General features: G+C 43.2%; 1 protein-coding gene across 1 annotated transcript; it reads right to left on the minus strand.

Annotated features, from left to right (window-relative positions):
* Window positions 1–27,928, minus strand: LOC144679296 (uncharacterized). Its single transcript, XM_078539677.1, has 13 exons — window positions 27,723–27,928; window positions 27,589–27,642; window positions 27,430–27,483; window positions 27,238–27,291; window positions 20,420–20,491; window positions 20,295–20,330; window positions 18,940–18,984; window positions 18,818–18,850; window positions 11,847–11,993; window positions 6,449–6,625; window positions 2,796–2,886; window positions 2,606–2,683; window positions 1–408 (listed from the first exon to the last, which is right to left on the minus strand). The coding sequence occupies exons 3-13, from the start codon at window positions 27,439–27,441 to the stop codon at window positions 212–214; spliced, it is 942 nt and encodes a 313-aa protein (XP_078395803.1). The 5' UTR covers window positions 27,442–27,483; window positions 27,589–27,642; window positions 27,723–27,928; the 3' UTR covers window positions 1–211.

Raw genomic sequence — 27,928 nt, forward strand, 5'->3', positions numbered from 1 at the left:
ACTTAATAACAATTTTATTATTGTGATACAACCTTTACACTTTAAAAAAAAACAGCTAAGTAAACCATTCATCATCAACTGGAATAATGTCTACTTTACTGTGGATTGCAAGGGTATTAAATACAACGTTAAGTGTATTATTTCTCAGAGTGATGGTCAGTTCTTGCTCTCTTGCTTTATTCCAGACCATGTCTTTGTCAATGGCTGAGCACTAATAATTTGGTCCTCTCAGAAGTCCATATTGGGCCTGGAGAGCAGCAGCATGGATTCCACAGTCGCTAGCTTCACAAATGCCGGGAACCCCTGGCTCACCAGGCACTCCTGGCTGACCTGGAGGCCCACTGTATCCGACCGGGCCCTTTGGACCTGGTTCTCCTTCTTCAGCAAAACCTGGGTATCCCGGATATCCTGAAGGATAATGAGACAGGCAGTTACTTTCATTTCAGTGTGAAAACTAAAACGCTTCAAAAGAAAATAAAGGGCTGCACAGGCAATGGAGTTCTTTAAATCAATGTGATCTCAAACCTGACAGGTATAGGGAATTCGGGAGTGCTGCGTGAAAAGTGTGGAGCGATCTTGCACCGATGTCTGAAGTATGCACCTATTACCTATAAATATTCAGCACAAGGCACTAATGTGTTCGCTGCTGCAACGCCACAAACCTCTCTCTTTCCCTATCGCCCAGTCACAGATTCAACCAACACAGTTTATTTGCCACAGAATTAATACGAATCTGATCTTATTTTCTCCTCCATCAAACTAGAAGTCCAAACAACCAGAAAAAAAATCCCTGCCGCAAAGCTTCCCTGCACCCCCCACCCCACAACCCCAACAACTCTTTAAATCAGATTATAGAGGGGACTGGGACTTCATTTTCGCCATTCCTTACACATGCTCCTTCTAGGCGACAAAGAGTGATGTCTGAAATTCAATTAGAGCTCCACTTCTGCATTAACGTTCTTTACGTATTATGTTAAAATGTTCCGAATCGAAAATAATAGACTCATGCCTGAAAGACGTTTGCAGGTGGAAGGAAAATCCTTCCTTATTGGCAGGAATATGTGCGAGTGTGTTTTTTTCAATATTTGTCTTAAGGGGTCACCATGGGCCGGCTCTTCCCGTCGGCGAGTGGAGGGGGGAGGGTGGGTGGGGCCTGCTCGTCGACGCGTAAAATGACGCACGGTGACATCAGGCGGAACTCCCGATGTCACCGTGCCCCATTTAAATTTTCCGGTAGGCGGGGGCACAGCAAAATCAGCTGCTGCCCGCCGACCTGTCAATGGCCAATTGACGCCATTGACAGAGTCATTTAGCTAATTAACGGACCTGCCCGTCCAACCTTAAGGTGGGATGAGGTTTCATGTAGGTTTTTAAAATTTATATTAAAGTTTTTGTAAAAATTATGGACATGTCCCAACTCATGTGACAGTGTCACATGAGGGGACATGTCAAGAATTTTTTTTTTTCTATTTTTAATATTTAAGGCCATAAGACATAGGAGCAGAAATTAGGCCATTCGGCCCATCGAGTCTGTTCTGCCATTCAATCATGGCTGATAAGTTTCTCAATCCCATTCTCCCACTTCTCCCTGTAACCTTTGATCCCCTTACCAATCAAGAACCTATCTATCTCGGTCTTAAATACACTCAATGACCTGGCCTCCACAGCCTTCTGTGGCAATGAATGCCATAGATTCACTGCTCTCTGGCTAAAGAAGTTTCTCCTCATCTCTGTTCTAAAAGGTCTTCCCTTTACTCTAAGGCTGTGCCCTCGGGTCCTAGTCTCTCCTACTAATGGAAACATCTTCCCCACTCTATCCAGGCCTTTCAGCATTCTGTAAGTTTCAATCAGATCCCCCCTCATCCAGAAGAGCCGATCTCTCTGAGGCAGCACTTAGCACACTCTCGATTTAGGGATCCCCCCGCCCACACAGGGAGCGCATAGTGCTTCTGCGTGGGCATCACGCTGGGCAGGCCTTAATTGGCCTGCCCACATAAAATGGCACACCTATGCGCCCCCGCAATTCATCTTCACTCCCGACGGGGGTAAAATCCTGCCCCATCTTCCTGCTTTGGTAATCTCTTATCGATTTGTCTTTAACAGACACACAATATACACACACACATTGGATTGACAAGGATCATTGCATCACGTGAGTGTGTTTATCATGAAAACAGTAGACACATTTTCTGGCTCTTCTCCACCCTGAAATAACAATAGAATTGCCGGCGTTTTGCATGAAGGCAACACTACTCCTTTAAATCTGAAATAAAAGCAAAAAACAGAAAATGGTGGAAAAACCCAGCAGGTCTGGCAGCATCCGTGGAGAGAGAAAGAGAGTTATCGTTTCAAGTCCGTATGAGTCTTCTTCAAAGCAGCACTCAGACGCGAAACATTAACTCTGTTTCTCCCGTAGATGTTGCCAGACCTGCTGAATTTTTCCAGCATTTTCGGTTTTTATTCCTTTAAATCTGATTTGGATAGGGATATATAATGTTTGGTGTTGCCATAATTTGTCCAAATTAATGGAAAATTAGGATTGATTCATATTCCCAACAATGATGTTACTCATCATTAAAGCACAAAGAAGTATAAGAGAATGAACCTCTAGGTCCTTGTAGTCCTTCTGTTCCAGGAAGTCCAACTCCTTGAGTTCCTTTTACACCTTTTTCACCTTTATCTCCTAAAGAACAGGAGAATTATAGTTACAACCAGCAACAATTACTGCTGCCAAAGATGGTTCTGTACAGAGAGAGTCTAAGTGCAACTCTAATATACAAACAACTAAAGATTACCTCTCTCTCCAGGAGCACCCATTGATCCAGCTAGTCCTTGTCTACCCCTTGGCCCAGGTTTACCAGGATTTCCTGAGTTACCAGATTCACCCTGTTGAGAAATGACTTCTTTTTACTTTGAAAGTTCTTAAGCTGTTTTTTTTTCCCCATAATGTAACTATTTCTTAAATATAGCTTTGGAAGAATTCCTGCGTTAGTTATATTTGCGAGTTGAATTTAATTTTAAAACACTTCCAAAAAGATGCTCCACATCAAAAAAGAAAATCAGTCTGGAGAGTGCCAGACCTTCAACATGTGATACCAAGCCAGAAAATAAACTGAGCTTTAATCCATTGTGTTACAGAATTCCTGATCTGAACCATCCTGATGTGATGGGTGGACCACTTCCTGTGTGTTTATTTACACAAGATTGAGAGGTCTGAAGTGGATAAAAGCTTCTGACACTGGTACCATGAATGGCTGTGGTTGATTGGCACTTCTAAGAGGTTATAAGATGAGCCATTTTTCTTGAAGGATCTTTTCAAAGCTTCAGGATTATTTCAGGCTTTTTAAAAAAAATTATTCTGTCATAGGATGTGGGTGTCACTGGCAAGGCCAGCATTTGTTTCCAACCCCTAATTGCCCTTGCTAGGCCATTTCAGAGGACAGTTAAGAGTCAACCACATTCCTGAAGGTCTGGAACCACATATAGGCCAGAGCAGGTAAGGATGGCAGATTTCCTTCCCTAAATGCGAACCAGATGGTTTCATGGTTACCATTACTGAGACTAGCTTTCAACTCCAGATTTTTATTAATTGAATTCAAATTCCACCAGCTGCCATGGTGAGATTTGAACCCATGTCCTCAGAGCATCAGTGTGGGCCTCTGGATTACTAATCCAGTGATATTACCACTACACCACTGCCTTCCCTTGCCAATGGCTCATTGGTTCTGTACATAGTGGATGCTGGGAGAGTGGGTATGGAGGATGCAAGCATGGCAGCGACATGGGGTATAGTACAGAGCATGAGCGATATGGGAGATGAGAAGGCATGGAGGGGGCATGGGAGATATAGGGGCAGGGGAGTTATGAAGGGGCATGCGGGGTGGATGGGGAATGAGGAGGGAGCGAGGGCCTGACATTAATCATTACAACTGGGCTGATGAGACAGGTGCTCTGGCCTGCCAGCCTTGACATCTGCCCGCGTCCACTGCCGCCTCTGGCCTGCCTCTGGCAGCAGACTCAAGTCCATCCCACCCTGGAATGAAAATATGGTGGGTGGGGGTTCTCCCTAATGGAACTTTCCTAACTCCTGATACCTATCTCCTTCACGAAAATCCAGCCCATAAAGTTTACTTTAGTGCTGTCAGTCAACCAGTGACCATGACTAGCAACATCAGCAGGCCCTAGCTCCCAGTCACTTAATACGTGACTGACTACCGTAGATGGCAGGACAAAGAGGGAGGTTTTAGGGACCACCTTGAAGGAGGAAAGAGAGGCAGAGAGGACAGAAAAGTTTAGAGAGGGAAATCCAGAGCTTAGGACCTACACAGCTGAAAGGTGGTGAAGCAATTAAAATCAAGGTTGTGCAAGAGGCCGGAATTGGAGGAGAGCACAGATCTTTAATGGTTATAGGGCTGGAGGTGGCTACAGCAATCGTGAGGGGTGAGACCATGGAGAGATTTTTAAAAAAGGATGAAAATATTAAGATCAAGATGGTGCTCAACCAGGAACCAACGTAGGTCAGCGACCACAAGGGTAATGGATGAATGGGACTTGATGGGAATTAGGGTACAGGCTGCAGAATTTTGGATGAGCTTAAATTTATGGAGGATGAAAGATGGGAGGCCCGCCAGGAACACATTGGAATGGTCAAGTCTAAAGGTAGCAAAGGCATGGATGAGGGTTTCAGCAGCAGATGAACGTTAGTTTGAAGTCTGCATGCTACTTTTCCATGTTCACGAACCAAGTGATTAAACTTAGTTGCATTTACATTATTCATTCCTCTCAGCTTTTCCAAAGTCTGGACTGTGGGAATAGCAAGTGACTTAGTTTGGCAATAGTTCTGAAAGCTGAGAGGCAATTGCAGGGGGAACTTTATCTTAATTCGTTCACAGGATGTGGACATCACTGGCTAGGCCAGCATTTATTGTCTATCCCTAATTACTCTTGTTCATAGGGCTTTAAGAGTCAACCACATTGTTGTGGGTCTGGAGTCACATGTGGGCCAGACTAGGTAAAAATGGCAGATTTCCTTCCCCAAAGGTCTTTAATGAACCAGATGGGTTTTTACGATAATCGGCAATGGTTTCGTGGTCATCATCAGATTTTAATTTCAAATTTTTTTTTACTGAATTCAAATTTCGCCATCTGCTGTGGCGGGATTAGAACCTGGGTCCCCAGAGCATGACCCTGGGTCTCTGGAATACTAGCCCAGTGACAATACCTTATCCAATCATCTCCCCCTAAAAATAACAAGGGGTTTCTTGCTGCAACGAATCACATGGCCAGCAGAATGCATATTTTCTTCCAACTACTCATTTGAAAAAAGTGTATGTTCTTGCCAACCGTTTGTCAAGTAACATTAGCAAACAAGAAAGTAAACTCTCATTTTCCCTCTTAATTGTTTTTGCTCTTTGAAACCGTTCTCAGTTCTGTTTACTGGGTTTTCTGGATGCCGGGCAGAGTGCGCTGTACCTGTCAGCATGCCATTTTCTTGCCCAATTTCATTAGCATAATCTGCCAACACTTTCAGCACAGGCTCATGTCTGACAGCATACTGCACCCTAAGCACCAGCCAGGAAACATGAACGCATCTGTCAGATAGCGGGGCCTCTGAGAGCAATAGCCAGAAGGCCTTGGGGGCTCTGCGTCGTTGGTGGGTGTGTGTGTGTGGAAGGAATTCAAATAATAAAAATTACTAACCTGCCACTTTGCTTTTTGAGTTGCCCCAGAGGTCCAGTCAATGGGGCCTAAACCTCTGCATCAGGATTTTTTAGTGGCGTGGAGTGCCCAATAGTCTTTATGGCATTAAAATATTAATGTAAGGCCCACATATAGGCACAGACCCATTGGCAATACCCTGAGAAATTTACAGATATAGTGGTGTAAGGGAGACAGAGACCCGAAACAATGGGTCTCTACCACTTTTCCCTCTTCACTGCAGCTGTAGAGCACCAATCTTCCAGGTATATTGAAGAAGAAAATCTACCCTTATATGTCTTAAAGAAAATGGCTACTTTTATGCTTAATTCATATGCTTCCATTCATAAGAAAATAGCTTTCTTAAACTAGGTACATAAAAGGGATACAACACTTGCAAAATATAGTAAAATGTCACCACCTTCTCAAGCGTAACTGGGTATGGGCAATACATGCCAGTGTTGCCCACATCCCAAGATCAAGTATATTATATTTGTGGAAGTGGTTCAAGGCTCCTGATCGCCATGCAGGGCAGAAGCCATGGGTACAGCACCGATATTGCAGCCACGCAGCACCCAAGCTGAAACCTTTGCCCCTGGTTTCTTTCCACTGTTACTGTTGGGCGATTCTGCATCTGAATTCCCGAATTCAGTACCGAACAAACAAAAATGAGAGATAATATACATACAAAAAACACACATCACCAAATTCAAAGTTTGCTCGGTGCTCTATATAGTAGTGAATAACTTACTTGTTCTCCTCGTTTCCCTGGTAATCCAGGAGGACCAGGGGGTCCTATTAATGTTACGTTACTGGCCGGGCACGCCCTTGCACATGTCCGCCTGATTGCAGATGCGTAGATTGCTATTTGTTCACTCACTACACTTTTGCACAATTCATAAACTTGTTCCACGGGCATTCCTGGACCCTAGCAGAAGCACAATTAAATTATTTTAAATTGTTTTTAAGGCAGGTATCAATCTTTTAGTGGACTACACCGCTATAATTGAACAGATTGCACTTGAAAAATTTTGCAATGCTTCTGTTTTCAAAACAATTATGTTTTCGTTACAGGCAACACAATACCAGAAAATATGATTGATATGAATACTTTACCTGAAGAGTGATTATTAAAAGAAATCTGAATTAGACTGATAAGAATATTTCACCTTGTTACAATTCCCTTTGGTAACAATAAACCAAAATAACTGAGTTTACCAAATGACCCCCAAAGGAGAAATTAGCAATGAGATTTCACTTTTTGTAACTTTAACACAAATCAGAATCAATGTAAATTAAACATGAATTAACAGGCAAATGATACTTCAAATAAAAAAGGTAAATTTCACTTAAAATAGTCGATACAACAAAGATAAATCTTATACAGCCATAAGCATTTGCATCCCTCCCTGCTCAGATATGACACTGGGCAGTTACACAGTTCCACAACATGCTGTTCTTTATTCACGCAGGGTTGGTCAGGAGCCCTATCAGACAACAGCTTTCAGTTCCGGGTTTCACGGGTACAATTATCATCAGCAAGGGACTCTTCTACCAACCCGCTCTCCCTTGGGTCACCACAGTCCTGGTGGTGCAGCTTTCCAGAGTTTCTTTTCAACTGACCACGTAGTAACACCCTGGTTCATGACTGTGGCCACTTCTGGGAAAACATCCAGCTCTTTAGCGTCTCTGAGCTATTCACATTTTTTTCAGGTTTTAAACCTTTTTTTAGCCAGCTCACACATTGCCTCCAAGAGCTCCTGTCTCCTTTTCTGCCAAACAGAACAACTGACCTCATCTTGAGAGTGAATTGCTTCTTCTCCTCAATGAGTTTGGTGTGTTCCTCTTTCTTTCCCAATCTGCTTTATCTTTGTGTCTGCAATGGGGCCTTCACACTCCAGCTCCTCTGTTTGTAGCTCTCTGTGTCTGCCAGCCACACAGCTTCTAGTCTTAACATAGTCCCTGTTGGTGCTGCTGCCAGATCAAGAGTTGCCAGATCACATAGACCAGTGTTTCTTATTATCCAAGAAAAGTACAATTGATTTCTTAAGAGTTTGCATCAATTATAAAAAAGTTCTTTTCAAACATTCTTAAAAGCAATTATAGATTCCAGTCTTTTTAAAGAGTTTACAAATTTTCCTTATGGCACTGCTTCCAGGTCAAAGGTCATCTGAACCTGAAGAATGATGAAATGTGAATTATTTGTTTTCTTTAAACTATCTGATTGCAATATGTCCTTTGCAGTATTGAAAATTTATACTTTTTAACCATTACGTTTTTTAAAAATTGTTGAGTTGTATGACTATTAAATGTTCTGCATAAACATTGGAGAACTAGAAAACATTCTTAAAAGAGAAATATTAGTGTAAGGAGACATATATTCAACTACTAAGTATTTAGCCACATGTCTCATCCATACTTTTTGTAGCATCCACCTTGGGATGTATTGCGAATAGTTTTTAAGCTGTCAGTGGGCTGGTGTTTTGTTTCAGAGTAAGATGAAGGATAAGGTACTTTTCCTTTTGTGCTTCAGCATCAGCTTATCTATTTGTTTTCACAATTAGTTTCTGGAATTGCTCTCTACGGGAGTATTAGCCTCTATTGTCTATTCCAAAAATTTGGGATTGTCTCCCCATCTTTATTTCACAGAAACTGATGGCCTTAACCTAAAAGATCCTTCTTCTTAGGCAGTCCCTCAGGATCGAGGATGACTTGATTCCACTCTGGTTCAGTAGGTTCTGAGATAGCTGATAACTCCAATTCAAGGTCGGCAGACTATGTCACATGCAGTGCAGGTGGTCTTGAAGGGTTGGGTAGATGGGTTGATGGAAGGTTTGTGCACTCCCTTCCAACACCTTGGCTTCACCTCTGTGCCATCCCAACGAAGTCTCTCAGTGTGTTCGGTGCCTTCCTGAAAGATCCACAGATTCACTGATCCACATTTCCACGTCATCAACCCCCCCCAAGCCTCAGCTCCTTTACACTTAGCAGTGCAGCTAATGGAGTGGGAGCATCTTGTCCATTTCTAGCTGTTTTTGATTATCAAATCATGACCTTCTTTTCCCCCTGTTGGCTTCCCTCAGTGGTCGACATTCCTGGCTTATGTTACGACAGGAGGGGGGTTAATTTAAACAGCACTAATTTCTCCTCTCACCACCCATCTGTAAACAGAAAGTTGTTTTGATTTGGTTCCGTCTTTATAAGCAGTGGCGTATTCCCCAATCCCTCGGTTTTGGTGCGATCCAATTTTCCATTAATAACCCCACAGCAAAATCATCATAGGATGAACTCAAAGGGTTAAGTCATTTGCACACATAAAACACGAAAGGGGGGGTTGCAACATCACAGCCACACTCAAAGTAAAGAGAGGGATAGAGAAAATAAGATTTTACGGTACAGAGAAAATAAATATTGATTCACATGAATGCCAGAATCAAAGTCCAATGAGGTATTCCTTCATTGAGGTCATTGGGTTGAAAACCAATGCTGGGTAATTCACTTTTCCAGTTTTATTGACTCCACGCAATGAGATAGGCATGCAGAGATGACTCAGTCTTGTAGGCGATGGTACAGACTTCCAGCAGAAGCAGGGTAGATGAGGCCAGGTGTCCAACCTGGACCAGAGCTCCTTGTCTGTGAGGCTGCTAGTTAGATGGTAAATAGAAGACTATGCAGTTCAGCAAGGCAATATTACATTTTCCACAAGCCAGAGGCCCATGTCACGAGTCCCAACTCTCCAACATCTTTGACAAAGGATGTGTATCCATCGTCTCGATTCCAAAGCATGTTAACTGTCTCAGCCTTTAGGAATTAAAAGGAAGGTTGCAGGGCCTTTGTCTCAGTAGACTATCCAGGTCCTTCTGGCCAGCCTGGGTTATTAGATGCGGATGGACTTTGTATATGTCTCTTTCAAGTTGGGCTGTACAGTCCACAGTTTGGTCATTAGTGGCTCTTCAAGGATAGTGAGGTGCAAGTTTTCCGGAAACTGCCAGGTAGCTTCTTTTATTTGGAGGTCAAAGACATACATACGTTCGGCCATTTTAAAGGTCTTTGTTCAATTTTAAAATTTTTGAAATAGCAATGAGCATATCTACACCTATATTTTTTAAAAATATACAGTGTGAGGTCTAAGTCCCTCACACCTGTATGAGCAGCTAGAAAGATGGCATCCAGTACCAAGTGGAACCTTTTGTATACTTGCCATTAGCACCAGTGCTGTCCCATGGGGGCCCAGGAACCAAACTTTGGGGAATGATTCCTTTATTTATTATATCGGGTGAAATCAAGGAGCAGGACTTAATGATCATGGCAGTGGGCCTGTCCACTGGCTGGAGATCCAGTGCAACCCTGCCACAGCCATTTCCCAGAGCCCTGTTAGGATTCAATCCCAATCAGTCTGCTGGATGCCATCAGGATTTCCAGGTCCTGCAGGGGGAATTTCCCTTCTCTGAGAGATGACAGCCTGAGGTTAGCAGATCTCCTGTACCGGCAACACCAGTGAGCAGTGCGTGAGTGGGCATGCAAGTGTCATAGCTTGGCATGAGGGGCCATAGAGGGCAGCTGGGGAGCATGGCCTGGCTTGAGGGAATGAGGGGCCATGGAGTGTGGGTGGAGGGGCATGAGTTTGTGGGAGGTAAGGGGTTGGGGTGAGGGCTAGAGGGCCTTACTTTTTCCATTATAACTGGGACGAAGTCCCACAGCACTAAGGCAGGCCTCTTAAACAGGCCACCCCTGTGGCTGCCTCTGAACTCCTTCCTCGCTCAGCTGGTCCAACTGCAGCCCGCACCTGCCCTCACAATGGAAACCCTGTCATTGCCTGCACTGTCTCCCGAGGCGAGCGGGCCAAGCCAGGAATTTTCCTGACTCCCACTACCCACCTCAAAGATGAAAATCCAGGCCAAAATGTTAAACAAACTTTGATGTAAAATTATAAAACTGGAATCTGACAAATGTAGAAGATTCCCTGAAATGTGATTGTCTTTATCTTGCTAAACTGAAGACAGGCAAAATAAAGAGGTGTAAATGAAAGGAAGACTTGCATTTGTCAAGGAGATATAATAATGTCTATAATGTTATTGGAAATTATTTTAAAATAGAGTTTCTAGTGGTGTCTGTGTCTATGTGTGTATGTATGTGTGTGTGTGTGTCTTAATTGGATTAAAGCCAGCTAGTCTAGAGGCTTTGATATAAAGAAAAGTAAAAGTTTGAAATGTTAATTAGGTAAACATGGGGGTAATTTGCATTTTTCCTTAAACAAGCTGGTGTAGTTTGGATCCAAAGAGGAAGTGAAATATTACACCTAACCAGGTGAAGCTCAGAAACAATGTGTTTGTTTATTTTGCCCAAGGATTACTAATAAAGTGGGTGTTATGGAAGGGTCTTAATATTAGAAGAGGTGAAGTTCAAAAGACATAGTGATACAATGAAAATTTGCATTCAAAGAGGAAAACATGTATAAAGGAAGAGAAAGCTGTTGGTAAAAAGTACAGGGATTCTAAGATTTAAAGCCTCCAGCCTGTAAGCCGCTGTCTGCAAGGACCCAGAGCTAAAAGAAACTCATTTTGAATGCGACTGTCCAGAGTGTGCTTTGCCAGGGGTCTGTTTAAATCTATGTGTTTTACTGTTGCCTTAACAGAGGTGTAACTGAGAGTCAGATTAATTGGGGGATTTTTTTTAGAACTTATTATCGTAGTAATTTGTAGGCATATGTATGTGTTTACAATCTTTTAATTAATAAATGTTTAATTTAGTTTTATAAAAACCTCTTGACACTCGGTGGTCTTATTATAACTGAATTCAAAGCCTGCATATCAACACACACAAATTACAAAAAATGATTTCAAGTTTCACTCTGGGATTTGAACAACTCAACATTTACCATCGGCTGTGTCATAATACATTTATATAACACTTCTCATGACATTAGACATCTCAAAGCACTTTACAGCCAAGGAAGTACTTTTTGAAGTAATGTCTGAAATGCAGCATCTGGTGTTAAATATGATTAAAGAGCATTGTTATGCTATTGGAAACTTGTACAAGGAAGGAAAGCCTTGGAACAGTTTGAACGTTTTTCTCTGAAAATGGTCACGAATTGAAGAGTCAGTGTTTCCTTTTCTAAATTTATTTTGAGATTAATTTGAACTTACATGTGCTCCTATAGGTCCTGGCTCTCCTCTTGGCCCAGGTTCACCCGTCTCTCCAATGGGTCCTGGAAAGCCTCGTGGTCCAGGAATTCCAGGCACACCGCGTCTGCCTTTGATTCCAGCATCTCCTGCCGGGCCACGTTGTCCAAGCTAAATTAATAACAAATATTCAACAAAAGTTACAACAGTTTAACTACTTAAAGTGTGCACACCAACCACTGGACATGTGTTCAATCAGGAAGGATACACTAATGATTTACTGTTACCGTAACCCTGAAGTAAACAAAAGACAAGTGTACTGACTTTCGCAAGGTATGTTCAGATGGAAACTGTCCTTAAGACCATTGTTGTTGCATTCTTTTGTCACAGTCTAGCTGTTTCTTAAATCAGTTAGTGCCTTTGATATCAACTACAATTCCTGGCAGCCCTTCTGAACTGATCGCCACCCTCTAGATAAAGGAATATTTCCAAATATTGGTCTTAAGTTTCACCTTTGCACCCCTGAAGAGGTGCCTTCTTGTTGCTGCCCCACTGTATCTGATGATATTGTTGCAGGTTCATCACACTGAAGCTTTATATCCCATTAAAAACCTTGTACATCTCTACAAAGACCCCGCAGAGATGTCTTTCTCAAAGTCTAACGAGCCGTAGTTTATCACTATTCCTGTTGCTCTTCTCTCTGACAGCTGGGATCAGTTTTATTTCTGTTCTCCGTGATGCCAGTGAGGTCTGAATGGCCTGAATAGGTTGAAGCAATCGGAGCTGTATACAATACAGCTTGACAAGTAACACAGTCCAAATTGAACCAAGTGGATTTGGCTATACAATCAATATTCGATTTCTTTTAATTTATTGCCTCCTCACATAGTTTGGACATGGTGAGTGGCAACTCAACTAGTATCCTTAGGTCTCCTTTCAACTTTTACTAGGATGAGCTAATCGCATTTCCTATACTGAATCTAACTTACTCCTAGTCTGCTTAAGTGTTAGCCCTCTGGAGTTATCTTTGTGAGATCTTAGCTGTGTTTTCTGAGCTCGCAGTCTAAGCTAACTTGGTGTCATCTACAATTTTAATTTGGCACAGTGATATTATCACTAGGCTAATAATCCAGAGACCTAAGGTAATGCTCTGGGGACCTGGGTTCGAATCCCACCACAGCAGATGGTGAAACTAAATTCAATAAAATTCTGGAATGCATGTGATCCACGGCAATGTGGGTTGACTCTTAATGGCCTAGACAACCCGACATCGACCTAGGCATTCAGCTGTGTCGACCCTGCAAAGTCCTCCTTACTAATATCTGGGGGTTACTGTCAAAATTGGAAGCAACAACCATTATAAGGTATGATTCCATGAGTATGACTATGTCCCACCACCATCACCATCCCTGGGTTTGTCCTGTCCCACCAGCAGGACAGATCCAGCAGAGGTGGCGGCACAGTGGTATATAGTCGGGAGGTAATTGCCCTTGGAATCCTCAACATCGAATCCAGACCCCGTGAAGTCCCATGGCACCAGGTCAAAAATGGGCAAGGAAACCACCCGCAATGTCCGTCACCAAGAGTGGCTTGGTAGCACCACCACAGACAGAGCTGGCCGAGCCCTAAAGGACATAGCTGCTAGACTGGGACTGCGGCAGGTGGTGAGGGAGCCAACAAGAGGGAAAAACATGCTTGACCTCATCCTCATGAAGCTGCCTGCCACAGATGCATCTATCTACCCATGACAGTATCAGTAGGAGTGACCACTACACAGTCCTTGTGGAGACAAAGCCCCTTCTTGACATTGAGGATACCCTCCATCGTGTTGTGTGGCACTACCACCGTCCTACAGATCTAGCAACTCAAAACAGGGCAAACATGAGGCGCTGCGAGGCAGCAGCAGAATTGTACTCAACCACAGTAACCTCATAACTGCCATATCTCCAACTCTACCGTTACCACAAAGCCAGGGGATCAACCCTGGTTCAATGAGGAGTGCAGGAGGGCATGCCAGGAGCAGCACCAGGCATACCTAAAAATGAGGTGTCAACCTGGTGAAGCTACAACACAGGACTACTTGCATGCCAAACAGCATAAGAAGCAAGTGATAGACAGAGCTAAGTGATTCCACAACCAACAGACCAGATCTAAGCTCTGCAGTCCAGCCACATCCAGTCATGAATAGTGCTGGAAAATTAAACAACTCACTGGTGAAGGAGGCTACACAAATATCCCCATCATCATTGCAAAAGTTATGGCTGGAGTATTTGCAACATTCTCCAATCAGAAGTGCCGAGTGGATGATCCATCTCAGCCTCCTCCTGAGGTCCCCAGCATCACAGATGCCAGTCTTCAGCCAATTCAATTCACTCCATTGTGATACCAAGAAGCAACTGAAGGCACTGGATATTGCAAGGGCTATAGGCCCTGACAATATTCCAGCAATAGTACTGAAGACCTGTGCTCCAAGAACTTGCTACGCCCCTACCCAAGCTGTTCCAGTACAGCTACAACACTGGCATCTACCCGGCAATGTGGAAAATTGCCTATATATGTCCTGTACACAAAAAGCAGGACAAATCTAACCCGGGCAATTACCATTCGATCAGTCTACTCTCGATCATAAGTAAAGTGGTGGGAGGGGTCATCACAGTGCTATCAAGTGGCACTTGCTTAGCAATAACCTGCTCACTTTGGGTTCTGCCAGGGCCACTCAGCTCTTGACCTTATCACTGCCTTGGTTCAAACATGGACAAAAAAGCTGAACTCCAGAGGTGAGGAGAGAGTGACTGACCTTGACTTCAAGGCAGCATTTGACCAGGTGTGGTATCAAGGAACCTTGGCAAAACTGGAGCCATTGGGAATTGGGGGAAAGCTTCCGCTGGTTGGAGTCATACCTAGCACAAAGGAAGATGGTTGTGGTTGTTGGATGTCAATCATCTCAGTCTCAGGACATCACTGTAGAAGTTCCTCAAGGTAGTGTCCTCGGCCCAACCATCTTCAGCTGCTTCATCAATGACCTTCCTTCCATCATAAAGTCAGAAGTGCGGATGTTTGCTGATGATTGCACAATGTTCAGCACCATTCGTGACTCCTCAGATATTGAAGCAGTCCATGTTCAAATGCAGCAAGACCTGGACAATATCCAGGCTTGGGCTGACAAGTGGCAAGTGACATTCACACCACACAAATGCCAGGCAATGACCATCTCCAACAAAAGAAAATCTAACCATCACCCTTTGACATTCAATGGCATTACCATCACTGAATCCCCCAATATCAACATCCTGGAGGTTACCATTGACCAGAAACGGAACTGGACTAGCCACATAAATACTGTGGCTACAAGGGTAGTTCAGAGGCTAAGAATTCTGCAGTGAGTAACTCACCACCTGACTCCCCAAAGCCTGTCCACCATCTATGAGGCACAAGACAGAAGAGCGATGGAATACTCTCCACTTGCCTGGATGAGTGCAGCTCCAACAACACTCAAGAAGTTTGACATCACCCAGGACAAAGCAGCGCGCTTGATTGGCACCCCATCCGCAAACATTCATTCCCTTCACCACCAATGTACAGTAGCAGCAGTGTGTACCATCTGCAAGATGCACTGCAGGAACTCACCAAGGCTCCTTAGACAGCACCTTGAAAACCCACAGCCGTTACCATCTAGAAAGACCAGAGCAGCAGATACATGGGAACTTCACCAGCTGGAAGTTCCCCTCCAAGTCACTCACCATTCTGACTGGGAAAAATATCACCATTCCTTCAGTCGCTGGCTCAAAATCCTGGAACTCCCTTCCCTGACAGCACTGTGGGTGTACCTACACCACAGACTGCAGCGGTTCAAGAAGGCAGCTCATGACCAACCTTCTCATGGACAAATAGGGATGGGCAATAAATGCTGGCCCAGCCAGCGATGCCCATATCCTGTGAATGAATTTTTAAAATCAGGTTATTTATGCCTACTGTGTTATTGTTATGGGCTCCTGTTATGGCCAAGTCAAAACCTCAGCTCCACTTACAGCCTACAAAAGCAAAATATCACAGATGCTGAAATTTGAAATATTGGGGGAGACGGTGGGGTAATGGTCATGTCAATGGTCTAGTAATCCAGAGGCCCAGGCTAATGTTCTGGGGACAGGGGTTCAGATCCCACCATGGCAGCTGGTGGAATTTGAATTTGATTAATAAGTGTGGAATATGAAGCTAGTCTCAGTGATGGTGACCATGAAACTATCATCAATTGTTGTAAAAACTCATCTGGTTCACTAATGTCCTTCAGGGAAGGGAAATCTGCCGTCCTTACCTGGTCTGGCCTGCATGGGACTCCAGACTCACAGCAATGTGACTGACTCTTAACTGCCCTCTGAAATGGCCTAGCAAGCCACTCAGTTTAAGGGCAATTAGTGATGGGCAACAAATGCTGGCCTTGTCAGCATCCCATGTAAGAATAAAGAAATACAGAAAATTCAGGAAATAATCAGCAGGTCTGGCAGCATCTGTAGAGAGAGAAACAGAAATGCTTCTAGCATTTTCTGTTTCTGTTGCAACCGAGTTCTCCTGTAGCCCTGGTACCACCTTTACTGTTCTTAATCATCACCCTGGGTGACCTGAGTTTGTAATAAGATTCTCTCTGAGGTAAGTCTAGATACAGTACATCATGTGACTGCACTGCCAACCTGGGATATCACTTTGTCAAATAGATTCGTGAGATCAATCAAGCAAATTTTAAAGCCAATTGTTCTTGAATATAATAATCTCACATGATGTTTTACCAATATGTTCCTGATTATCAATTTCATTAGTTTTCTTATAAATTGAGGTCAATGTGACAATCTATGGACACCATATTTCTTATAAATTGAGGTCAATGTGACAATCTATAGACACCATATTTCTTACAAATTGAGGTCAATGTGACAATCTATAGATGCCATACATGGCTCTATTGACCTACTTGAATAAGGAAACTACATTTTGTATTTCATTGTTTCGAATCAACCTGAACATTTCCCTCACACCTGGTTGGTCATTGAATCACAAACTGACCTTTGTCACCACCCATAAAGCCAGAATTGCAGGCTCTGAACAACCGCGGTGGGAGTGGTCTTTGCTAAATAGGTTTAGGACCGGCCAAGGCTCCTGTGCAGTCAACATCCACCATTGGGGTCTCAGTACAAACCCCCTATGCACTTGTGGAAAGACACAAACAATGCTGCACATTACCGAGGAGCGTCCCCTGTACAGACTAAGTGGCAGACTAATCACCTTAAATTCAGCAAATAAGGGGACTATTGCTTGGCTTCAGGGATTTGCATTCGTTAAATAATAAAAATAATTATTACCCACATATCCTCTCGTCTTTTTACGTATCCCAGTGATTAGTTAATTAATCTAGAAAGGTTTAATGATTTTCAGTTACATCTGACTATCTAAAATTCACAGAGCAAACATGGCCTATGATTGATATATATTACTAGAATCCCCCTTGGTTAAAAGAAAACTCCAAAGTAGCTATTAGGCATGTTAACAATCTCATGTACATTCCCGTGTCCAACTCAATAGGCTTTTAATCTCTTCCTGAATATCTGTATGCTTATGTAGCTTTGCAAGATTTTTTTTGGTGCCAATTCTTTCAGTGCATTGACTGGATTCTATTCGTAGAAAATTCAATTACAGTGAAACTGTTACCAGTGTAACAATTCCCATGTCCCAACTCCACTACCATCTAATTCATTACCTTGTAACTGAATACAAACAGCTAGATTTTCAATCAGGTATGCCCTATTGGTGGGTGTAAACAGACATAAAAATTAGATCAGTTACACAAATTTCTAAGCTTTTAGAAATTTTCTGGTTGGAGCTTGTACATGTTGTCATGAGCGCTGAATTTTGGAAGACAATTATGGTTGCCTACCCCCAATAACCTTTCACCCCCTTGTTAATCAAGAATCTATCTGGCTCTGCCTTAAGAATATTTAAAGACTCTGCTTCTACCGCCTTTTGAGGAAGAGAGTTCCAAATACTCACAACCATCTGAGAGTAAAAAGATTTCTCCTCATTCTCTGTCTTAAATGAGCGACCCCTTATTTTTAAACAGTGACCTCTAGTTCTAGATTCTCCCACAAGTGGAAACCTCCACTCCACATCCACCCTGTCAAGACCCCTCAGGATCTTAAAGGTTTCAATTAAGTCGCCTCTTACTCTTCTAAATTCCAATGAATACAAGCCTTACCTGTCCAGCCTTTCCTCATAGGACAACCCGCCCATTTCTGGTTTTAGTCTAGTCAACCCTCGCTCTATCACCTATTTGTGATTTAATGTCATTGATGAGACAATAATAAACAACAGTTTACGAAAGAAAGGTCCCACAGGAAAACGATGATTGCCTATTCTATTAAAGGAAATGACCTATGCCACAAAGACTTAGACTATAACCTTTTCTAGTGTTCTACTTAATGACGTGTTTTGCTTGTACCTCATAGGATCTTCTTCTTCAGTTCTCTGCTCAAAGGCAGGTCTGACCAACTGCACCACGATCTCCACCACAGGTAGGGCAAGGGGGCAGGTCCAAAATCCACCCCAGCCGGAACAGGGATTGAATCCCATGCTGTCGACACCAACCCGATTCACACCAGCCAATCAGCTCCCTGAGGAGTCCGAGTTGCTGTGGCAACATACACTTTCACATGCATGTTGTAGCCTGGAGCTATGGATAGTGATGGTAAGGGCTCTAATTTATTTCCATCACATGGCTGACCAGGAATCTCTCCCGCTCTTACCGCCTGCCATTGGCGTATGTTGGAATGATTTACAAGCTGATACTCAACCTGTTTGGCCACATTATGAGCACACCTTCCTTGGTCATCAAGTCCTGCAGTGGGACTTTAACCTGGAGGTTCTGGTCCAAGGGCAGGGACATTACCACTGTAACACATGATGTCCGATCAAATAGAATATCTCTTGGAAAAAATATAACAGTTACAAACCTGTCCTTTGTCACCTATGTCACCGTTGTCGCCCTGTATAGAAAAAGAAGAGACTAAGGTGTATAAATCTGCAAACTTTCAAGTAGGATTTATCGATTTAATGGCCACTATCTAAGAAATACCTTGGGTCCTGTTTTGCCTTGAAATCCAATTCTTCCAGTTTCGCCCTAATAAAAGTTTGAATTGTAAAATTAATATTTCCATATGCTGACAAAAAAACCTGAATGTTCATTCATACAAAGTTGCAGGAATATCAAACCTATACAAAACGGCCTCCAATGGTGCAACACATAGCTAGCACTCTGGTTCATGTCTTCGATTCCTCGTTATATCTACTTTCAATTCCAGCCATACTGTGGTGTTAGGTTTACAGTGGACTCTAGTTGTTCCCCAAGAATGGGAATGGGAAGAAGTCAGCAGGTAATTCACCTGATCCCAATCATTCTTAAGCACTTCCTAGTATCTGGTTACACAGCAGCATTGGCTGAAGTATGACAGGGTTAGTTTGCCAACATTAGCGGCCAGAAGTAATTGTTCAGTGCAAAGATTAAAATAAAATCCACAAAAATTTTTATTAACTTCATGTTAATTTGCATTCAACACTATATCATGTGGATTATCACGTCAAATTTTAACAAATAAAAAGCACTGGTTAGTGCTTAAGGCTGTAGGGTAGAAATTACTGTTGGGGTTCATTGACAAATGCTTTTTGTTTGACAGTCCTGAGTCAGATATGTTAACAAAAGCTCTAACCCATTATTTTAAGCGGGTTAATGCTCTGTAGAAATAGGAAACTCAAAAACGTCATTCAATGGACTGAATTTTCACCCTGAGGTGAAGATGGGCAATGCAGGGAAAATCGTGGTGCCGAGCAGTATGCCTGTTTCTTGGCACATTCCCACATCACCGAAATGGTCCTGACGTCAGAGCTTTTTTTAATTCATTCACAGGATGTGGGTGTCAATGGCTAGGCCAGCATTTATTGCCCATCCCCAATTGCCCTTGAGAACTGAGTAGCTTGCTAGGTCATTTCAGAAGGCATTTAAGGGTCAGCTACATTGCTCTGGGTCTGGAGCCAGACCAGGTGAGGATGATAGATTTCCTTCCCTAAAGGATAATAGCAAACAAGATGGGTTTTTATGACAATCAATTCACAGTCATCATTAGTCCTTTAATTCCAGATTTTTTATTGAATTCAAATTTCACCATCTGCCTTGGTGGGATTCAAAGCCAGGTACCCCAGAGCATTACCCTTGGTCTCTGGATTACTAGTCCAGCGACAATACCACTACACCACTGCCTCCTCACTGTCTTGCTCCTAGAATGAGTATTTAGCCCAATATGTTAAGCATCTATGTGCTAATATTGGCAACAATAATCACTGCCTTCACAGATACAGAAACTATTTAGACATGGCTTTGCAGGATAACTGTTAACCTCTTCTGGCATTCCTGTGTCTCCCACTACAGGTTCTTACCTTCTGGCCATCAGGACCTGGTTCACCTTGTGCACCCTGTGAAGAAAACATGCAATAATTGAGATCTACTTTGCATAAAGAATGTTTTATGGACTGATTGCAGTTTCAAAGACAGCTCTGCTCACCAGTAAGCCTTTCAGTCCCTTTACACCCGGCTTTCCAGTTATCCCTGGTTCCCCTGCGTCACCTTCCGGCCCCTGCAAGTAAGTGAAAACACATAATCCATAACCAGCCATATTGGTGATGGTTGATGGAAAATGCACTTCAGTAATCAACTTTTATTTTGCATTGAGATAATGCCTGATTTCCAAGTGCAAATTTAAAATTTTTTTTAAAACTTCACATTCTGTATGAATCTATTTTCACACTGTTATGAAGGTGTGCTATATAGAATAATAATTTATAATGTCATCTGCTAGATATAATTATATATATGAACATTTTGTGCGAAACAAAGGACACTGGCCTACAGCAGTTACTAAGTTGCATTTCTGAAGGCCACAAAGCACTTTATGAAGACACTTTAAGGAGCTGTCGGAGACAATGGCTAAGATAAGCCCCAGATTTGAAACCAGAGAGAGGCCACGTGACCCAGCCCTTTGGTGTTAAATATACCAGATCTGAACTAACGGAGGCTGCAACAGGCGCAACAGCCTTACCCTCTCTCTGAAATCTTTCTCAGCAAAACTGAGCACTGTTTGTGGTTTTGAAAACACACCAGAAAACCTCATCGTTGCAAACCGAGTGTTCTTAAAGAAGGATTACAACTCAGCACCACCTTCAAGAGAAAAGGGAATCAACCAGCCACGACTGCAGAGTGACTACTTCAGTGAGAAGCCAAAGTACCAGAAGCCAGCTGGAAATTGACTCTCTAGCTGTGAACAAGCTTCGGACAATCCATGAGTAATTTTTCCGACTTGACCTTTTTCACTTGGCCAAGTTTTAATATTTGATGCTCTGTAAAGTTTTATTTCTTTCAGTGCATGTCTGGGGGAGCTGTCTGTGTGCTTTTTGCGTTAGTGGGAAGTTGAAAATATTTGTACATTTGAAACCCTTTTGTAAGTAATTTCTGTTTCTTTACCTGAGTAAGTTTCAGTAAGGAAACTAACTCATTACATGTTAACTCAAGCCCGTTGGCTTAATGCTTACACTGAGCTATATACAGTTACATACTTTTGAATGGGCAGTATCACATCTTTTGTAAAATTCAAACTCTGTTAAAACCAACCCAGGAGTTGGACAAAGAGAGGAGTCAGCTCACCCCTCCTAGCCTGGTCGTAACAACATCAGCTTCAAACCATGTCTCAACCCCTCCTCCCTCCCCAACACCCCTCTGCCCCTGCCCCCTCTCCATCCTCCCTCATTCTTTCTTAGATGTCACTGATGTGGCTATCTGTCTGTTAATGATTAAATAGGGTGTCCAAGCAGAGCTTCAAACTGGGATGATTTTCAGGCAGATGCTTCTGAGGCCAAAATACATAGAATACATGCAGTTCATTACTTCACATTCCCAGTATTTACTACTGGCATTTCTCTGTGTTTTTTTTACACATACCCATTAATTATTCTTGTTTTTCATGTCAGATTGATATCATTTTACACTTGATAATACACTGCCCATGAGTGAACATGTAAACTATCTTGAAAATCACAGGACTTCTAAACATCCAAACTCTGAAAGCTTTGTAACCCTTTGTCTCAGTGATTTTTAAAATTTTTTCACAGGATGTGGGTGTCACTAGTTAGGCCAGCATTTATTACCCATTCCAAATTGCCCTTGAGAAGGTGGTGGTGAGCTGCATTCTTGAGCCTCTGCAGTCCATGTGGTGTAGGTATACCCACAGTGCTGTTAGGAAGGGAGTTCCAGGATTTTGACCCAGTGACAGTCAAGGAACAGCGATATATTTCCAAGTCAGGATCGTGTGTGGCTTAGAGGGGGACATGCATGTGGCGGTGTTCCCATGCATCTTACTGCCCTTGTCCTTCTAGGCGATAGAGGTCACAGGTTTGAAAGGTGCTCTCAAAGGAGCCTTGGTGAGTTGTTGCAGAGCATCTTGTAGATGGTACAGACTTCTGCTACTGTGCACCGGTGGTGGCAAAAGTGAATGTTGAAGTTGGTGAAAGGGGTGTCCATCAAGTGGGTTGCTTTGTCCTGGATAGTGTCAAGCTTCTTGAATGTTGTTGGAGCTGCACTTATTCCAGAATTCCATCACACTCTTGACTTGTGCCTTGTAGATGGTGAACAGACTTTGGGGAGTCAGGAGGTGACTTACTCGCCTCAGGGTTCCCAGCGTCTGACCTGCTCTAGTAGCCACAGGATTTATAAGGCTGGTCCAGTTCAGTTTCTGGTCAATGGTAAGGATATCGATTGTGGGAGATTCAACAAATGTGATGCCATTGAACGTCAAGGGAAAATGGGTGGATTCCCTTTTGCTGGAGATGGTCAATGCCTGGCACATTTGTGGCACAAATGTAATTTGCCACTTATCAGCCCAAGCTCGAATGTTGTCCATATCTTGCTACATATGGACACTTCAGAGTTGAGGAGTTACAAATGGTGCTGAACATTGTGCAAACAGCAGTGAACATCCTCATTTTTGACCTTATGATGGAAGGAGGGTCATTGATGAAACAGCTGAAGATGTTTGGGCCTAGGACACTACCCTGAGGAACTCCTGCAGCAATGCCCTGGGACTGAAATGATTGATCTCCAACAACCACAACCATCTTCCTTTGTGCTAGGTATGACTCCAACCAGTGAAGAGTTCTCCCCCTGATTCTCATTGGCTCCAGTTTTGCTAGGGCTGCTTGATGCCACACTCGGTCAAATGCTGCCTTGATGTCAAGGGAAGTAACTCTGAGCCACCTGAGTTCAGCTCTTTTGCCCATGTTTGGACCAAGGCTGTAATGCGATCAGGAACTGATTGGCACTGGCGGAACCCAAACTGACTGTCAGTGAGCAGGTTATTGTCAAGTAAGTACTGCTTGATAGCACTGTTGATGACACCTTCCACCAAGAGTAGACTGATGGGGTGGTAATTGGCCAGGTTAGATCTGTCCTGCTTTTTGTGTACAGGACATTTATAGGCAATTTTCCACACGGCTGGGTAGATGCCAGTGTTGTAGCTGTACAGAAACAGCTTGGCTAGGGGCACGGCTAGTTCTGGAACACAAGTCTTCAGTTCTACTGTCAGAATGCTGTCAGGGCCCATAGCCTTTGCAGTATCTAATGTCTTCAGCCATTTCTTGATATCACTTGGATGAATCAAACTGGCTGAAGACTGGCATCTGCGATGTCGGGGACCTCAGGATGAGGCCAAGATGGATCATCCACTTGGCACTTCTGGCTGAAGATTGTTGCAAACGCTTCAGCCTTGTCTTTTGAACTGATGTGCTTGGGTTCCCTCATTACCCCATCATTGAGGATGGGGATATTTGTGGAGCCTCCTCCTCCAGTGAGTTGTTTAATTGTCCACCACCATTCACGACTGGATGTGGCAGGACTGCACAGCTTAGATCTGATCCATTAGTTGTGGGATTGCTTAGCTTTGTCCACTGCATGCTATTTACGCAGTTTGGCATGCATACAGTCCTGTGATGTAGCTTCACCAGGTTGACACCTCATTTTTAGGTGTGCCTCGTGCTGCTCTTGTCATGCCCTCCTGCACTCTTCATTGAACCAGTGTTGATCCCCCAGTTTGATGGTAATGATAGAGTGGGGTTATGCCGGGCTATGCAGTTACAGATTGTGGCTAAATATTATTCTGCTGCTGCTGATGGCCCAATGCACCTCTTGGATGCACAGTTTTGATTTGCTAAATCTGTTCAAAATCTATTCCATTTCGCACAGTGGTAGGGCCACACAACACGATGGAAGATATCCTCAATGAGAAGATGGGGCTTCATCTTCACAAAGACCGTGTGGCGGAGCAAAACCAATACTGTTATGGACAGATGCATCTGCGACAGGTAGATTGGTGAGGACAAGGTCAAGTACATTTTTCCCTCTTGCTGGCTTCCTCATCATGTCACACATGGATAGCACCAAATGCCTGGAAAATATGAATTTAAGAGCAACAAAAAGACATTTAGCTGGATTTTCCTCCCGAGGCAGATAGTTTGAGTAGGGAAATATACCAGCTCGCCGCACCCGCCTCAAGAAAACATGCCCCAAATGGCGGGTTCTTCACTCCGGGGGTTGGGGGGTTGGGCCAGGGTTGGGGGGATTGCAGGTGCAAGATGGGAGTTGGGCCTATCACCCATAGAAACAAATTGGAGGGTGGCCACAAGGGCTGACAGGGCGGGCCTGTCTCAGTCGTTGTCTTGTACATTAGGCGCTCTAGCCCTCAACCCAACCCACTCCCCACGCCCATATATGCCAACTCACGCCTTCCCAGGTCCTGCCTGCCATTTTTATAAGTCTCCAGAGTCTCCATGACCGTGCGGAAATCCAGCCCTTTAAGCCCAAAAGGCCAGGGAGACCAAATGTCAACTAGCAAAAGGAAAATCAGTTGACATCTGCATTTATGATATTTAAAAAGCTAATACAGATAATTAACTGAAGTGTACATACAGGTATTTAAACATTATAGTAGTTGTGTGTTAATGCTATCGAATATACCACATGAACTTTAACTCCGAGTTGACAGTCATTCGTGAACTGTAAGAAGGAGATATGTTATTAGAAATTTTTGTGAACTTAAAAGTGCTGGTTTTAATAGCACCATACATATGAATGAAACACGTGCCATGGTTGTTGGGAACACTAATGGGTACGTGCAACAGCAAATATATGTCATTTTTAGACAAAGGGCTTAGTTACTAAAATATATTTAACTTGGAGTAGTAAGAATGTTGGTGCTGTGGGGTATTATATCCATGACTGTCCACTATGGGAGGGGCTGTGAACAGAGTGGTGGGTGGCGGGGCGGGTGGAAAGAAGATGATGGAGGAGAAAAAGGAGTAAGGAAGAGGAGGCAAAAGGTGGCTTTACAGACTTCTACCAAATTCTTTTCTAATTTATACCAGGTTTAGCCCATTAGGTTGAATAAGCAAAACAGCACAAGCAATTCATTTCAATTGAAACCAGGAATTATACTCCCTCATGGCAAAGTGGAGGTGTTGAGGTGCAGAGGGTAGCATTCCTGCCTCTGAACCAAAAGCTCTGGGTTTGAGTCCCACACCAGCACCTGATGGCCAAGGAAGGTGCGTTCATAACGCAGCCAAACAGGTTGAGTATCAACCTGCAAATGCTCCCAACACACGGCAATGGCAGGCGTTAAGAGTGGGAGAGATGCCTGGTCAGCTGTGTGATGGAAAGAATGTCGGAGCCCCTACCATCGGTATCTATAGCTCCAGGCCACAGCACGCGTGCAAAAGTGTATGCTAGCCTTTCCTGAGCTAGTTGATCTGAGGCAGCAGTGGAAGTACTGTAACTAGCCTCAAAAGCCTCTGACTGTACAGAAGAGCTTCCTCCTTACAGTGATACCGAGTGGAAAGCGTGTTTGGCCGTTAGGTAAGTACAGGCTGTGCATGCCTGTAGCCTACCAACACTCACTGTTTAAGCTCAAATGCTTGGGCAGGGAACCCAGTGTGACTGGTACCTGTGAAACCATATGTCAAGAATGGAGCAGAGATGACAAAACTGAAGAAAGAAAAGCCAGAAATGATTAAAGAATGGCCTTTAGGGATATGGTTTCCTTTTCTGGTACTGGGAATTAACCAAGTGATTGTATAATTTCCAATTGGCTGAACAAGAAGTGGCAGGGGGCTCATGAAGATGAGAGTAGTGCAGCAGATAAAGCAGGTTAGCATTTATTTACTGATTCAGAGGATAATGGCCAAAAGTTATAACTTCATATTTCACCACTGGCTAAGTGTTGTTGATATTCTGGTCGAGGCACACAGAATCATAGGGTCATTACAACATAGGAGACCACTTGGCCCATCGAGTCCTTGCCAGTTCTCCAGTCAGTACCATTCCCCCACTCTAGACCCATAGCCCTGCAAACATTCCGCCTGAAGTGACAGTTTAGTTTCTGCACTCAAGTCATGCTTAGACTTGAACCTGTAACCTCTGCATTAGAGGCCAGAGTGCTACCGCCTAAACTAAGCTGACTCTGAATTGAATTGCCAATTTGCACATCATCCGTCATACACCAAATCAACATGCTTTGTGAATGAATTTAAAAAATGAATAATTTGGGAGCTGGATTTCTCCACAAACAATGTTGATTATGGGCATCATTAGCAAGGCCAGCATTTGTTGCTCATCCCTAATTGTCCTTGAGAAGGTGATGGTGAGTCGCCTGCTTAAATACAACTGAATAGTTTGCTGGGCCATTTCAGAGGGCAGTTAAGAGCCAACCACATTTTCGGAGTCACACAGAGACCAGGTAAGGATGGCAGCTTTCCTTCCCTCAAGAACGTTCATGAACCAGAATCAGAACAATCTGATACTTGCCTGGTTACCATAACTGATACTAGTGTTTTAACTCTAGATTAATTTAATTAACTGTATTTAAGTTCCCCACATGTCATAGTGGGCTTTGAGCTCACATACACCAGATCATTCATTCAGGCCTCTGGGTTACTCTGCTGCCATTCCCCACACTACCACTTGAATTGCATAGAAGAAGATACAGCACAAGGAAAGGCCATTTAGCCCAATCTGTATTTTCTGGAGTTTATGCTCCACTTGAGTCTCTTCCCGCCTTTTCTGAAGGCTGTAAACATGGATATAAAATAAATCTTTTAATAAGTAGCTGTTGACCAGGTAGTATCTATTTAGTTTTCCAACTCCCCATACCGCCCACCCCACCAACCCCACATTTAGCAGAATTGGGAATGGTTACAGGTTAGAAAGTTCAGTAATAAGTAACTATTATAATGTTTCTGTTGTTCCACACAATATCTTATGTTGTAATTTTTTTTAAAAACTTACTGGAAAACCACGTGGACCTTGTGGTCCTCTTGGTCCTGGATCGCCTCTATCTCCCTACATTAAAAACAATGGAAAATGGTCCTCTGTTAAATACCCTGTGATAGACAGCATACCAGCTGTGATATACCAGCATAACCCAAACCTGGTATAATTTAAATAGATTAAATAGATTAATTAGATCTGCAGAAGTACCTTTGCTCCCATTTGTCCAGTTTCACCTTGTACTCCTGGTATTCCCGGAGGGCCCTGAAATCAATTATGAGGGTCATTTGGAGTGTTTTATTTTTCAGCTGAACATTTTCCTTCAATGCTCATCGGTTAAAAGATTGTTTGTAGTCAACTTCAACTTACATCACCACCTGGGTAACCATAACTACCAGGTATTCCTGCAATCCCATATACACCCTGAAAGAAAACATATAAAAGCATTAGTTTTAGATCCATGACACATAAACGTTACTAAACACCATAAATTACACAGTTACCTTTCTGCCTGGAGTTCCTATATGTCCTATTGGTCCTGGATATCCCTACAAGAATAAGGTTAAAAAATATATATATAAAATAACATTCTACATGTCAGTAAATTCTAATACAATCATTAAAAAAACTATTGCGATCACATATTGTGTACATGTGCAAGACTTATCACTGATCTAAGTATCACATGCATCATACAGAGAGACGTATG

The sequence above is a fragment of the Cetorhinus maximus genome, chromosome 4 (genome assembly GCF_964194155.1).
Source record: "Cetorhinus maximus chromosome 4, sCetMax3.hap1.1, whole genome shotgun sequence".
Taxonomy (NCBI): Eukaryota; Metazoa; Chordata; class Chondrichthyes; order Lamniformes; family Cetorhinidae; genus Cetorhinus; species Cetorhinus maximus.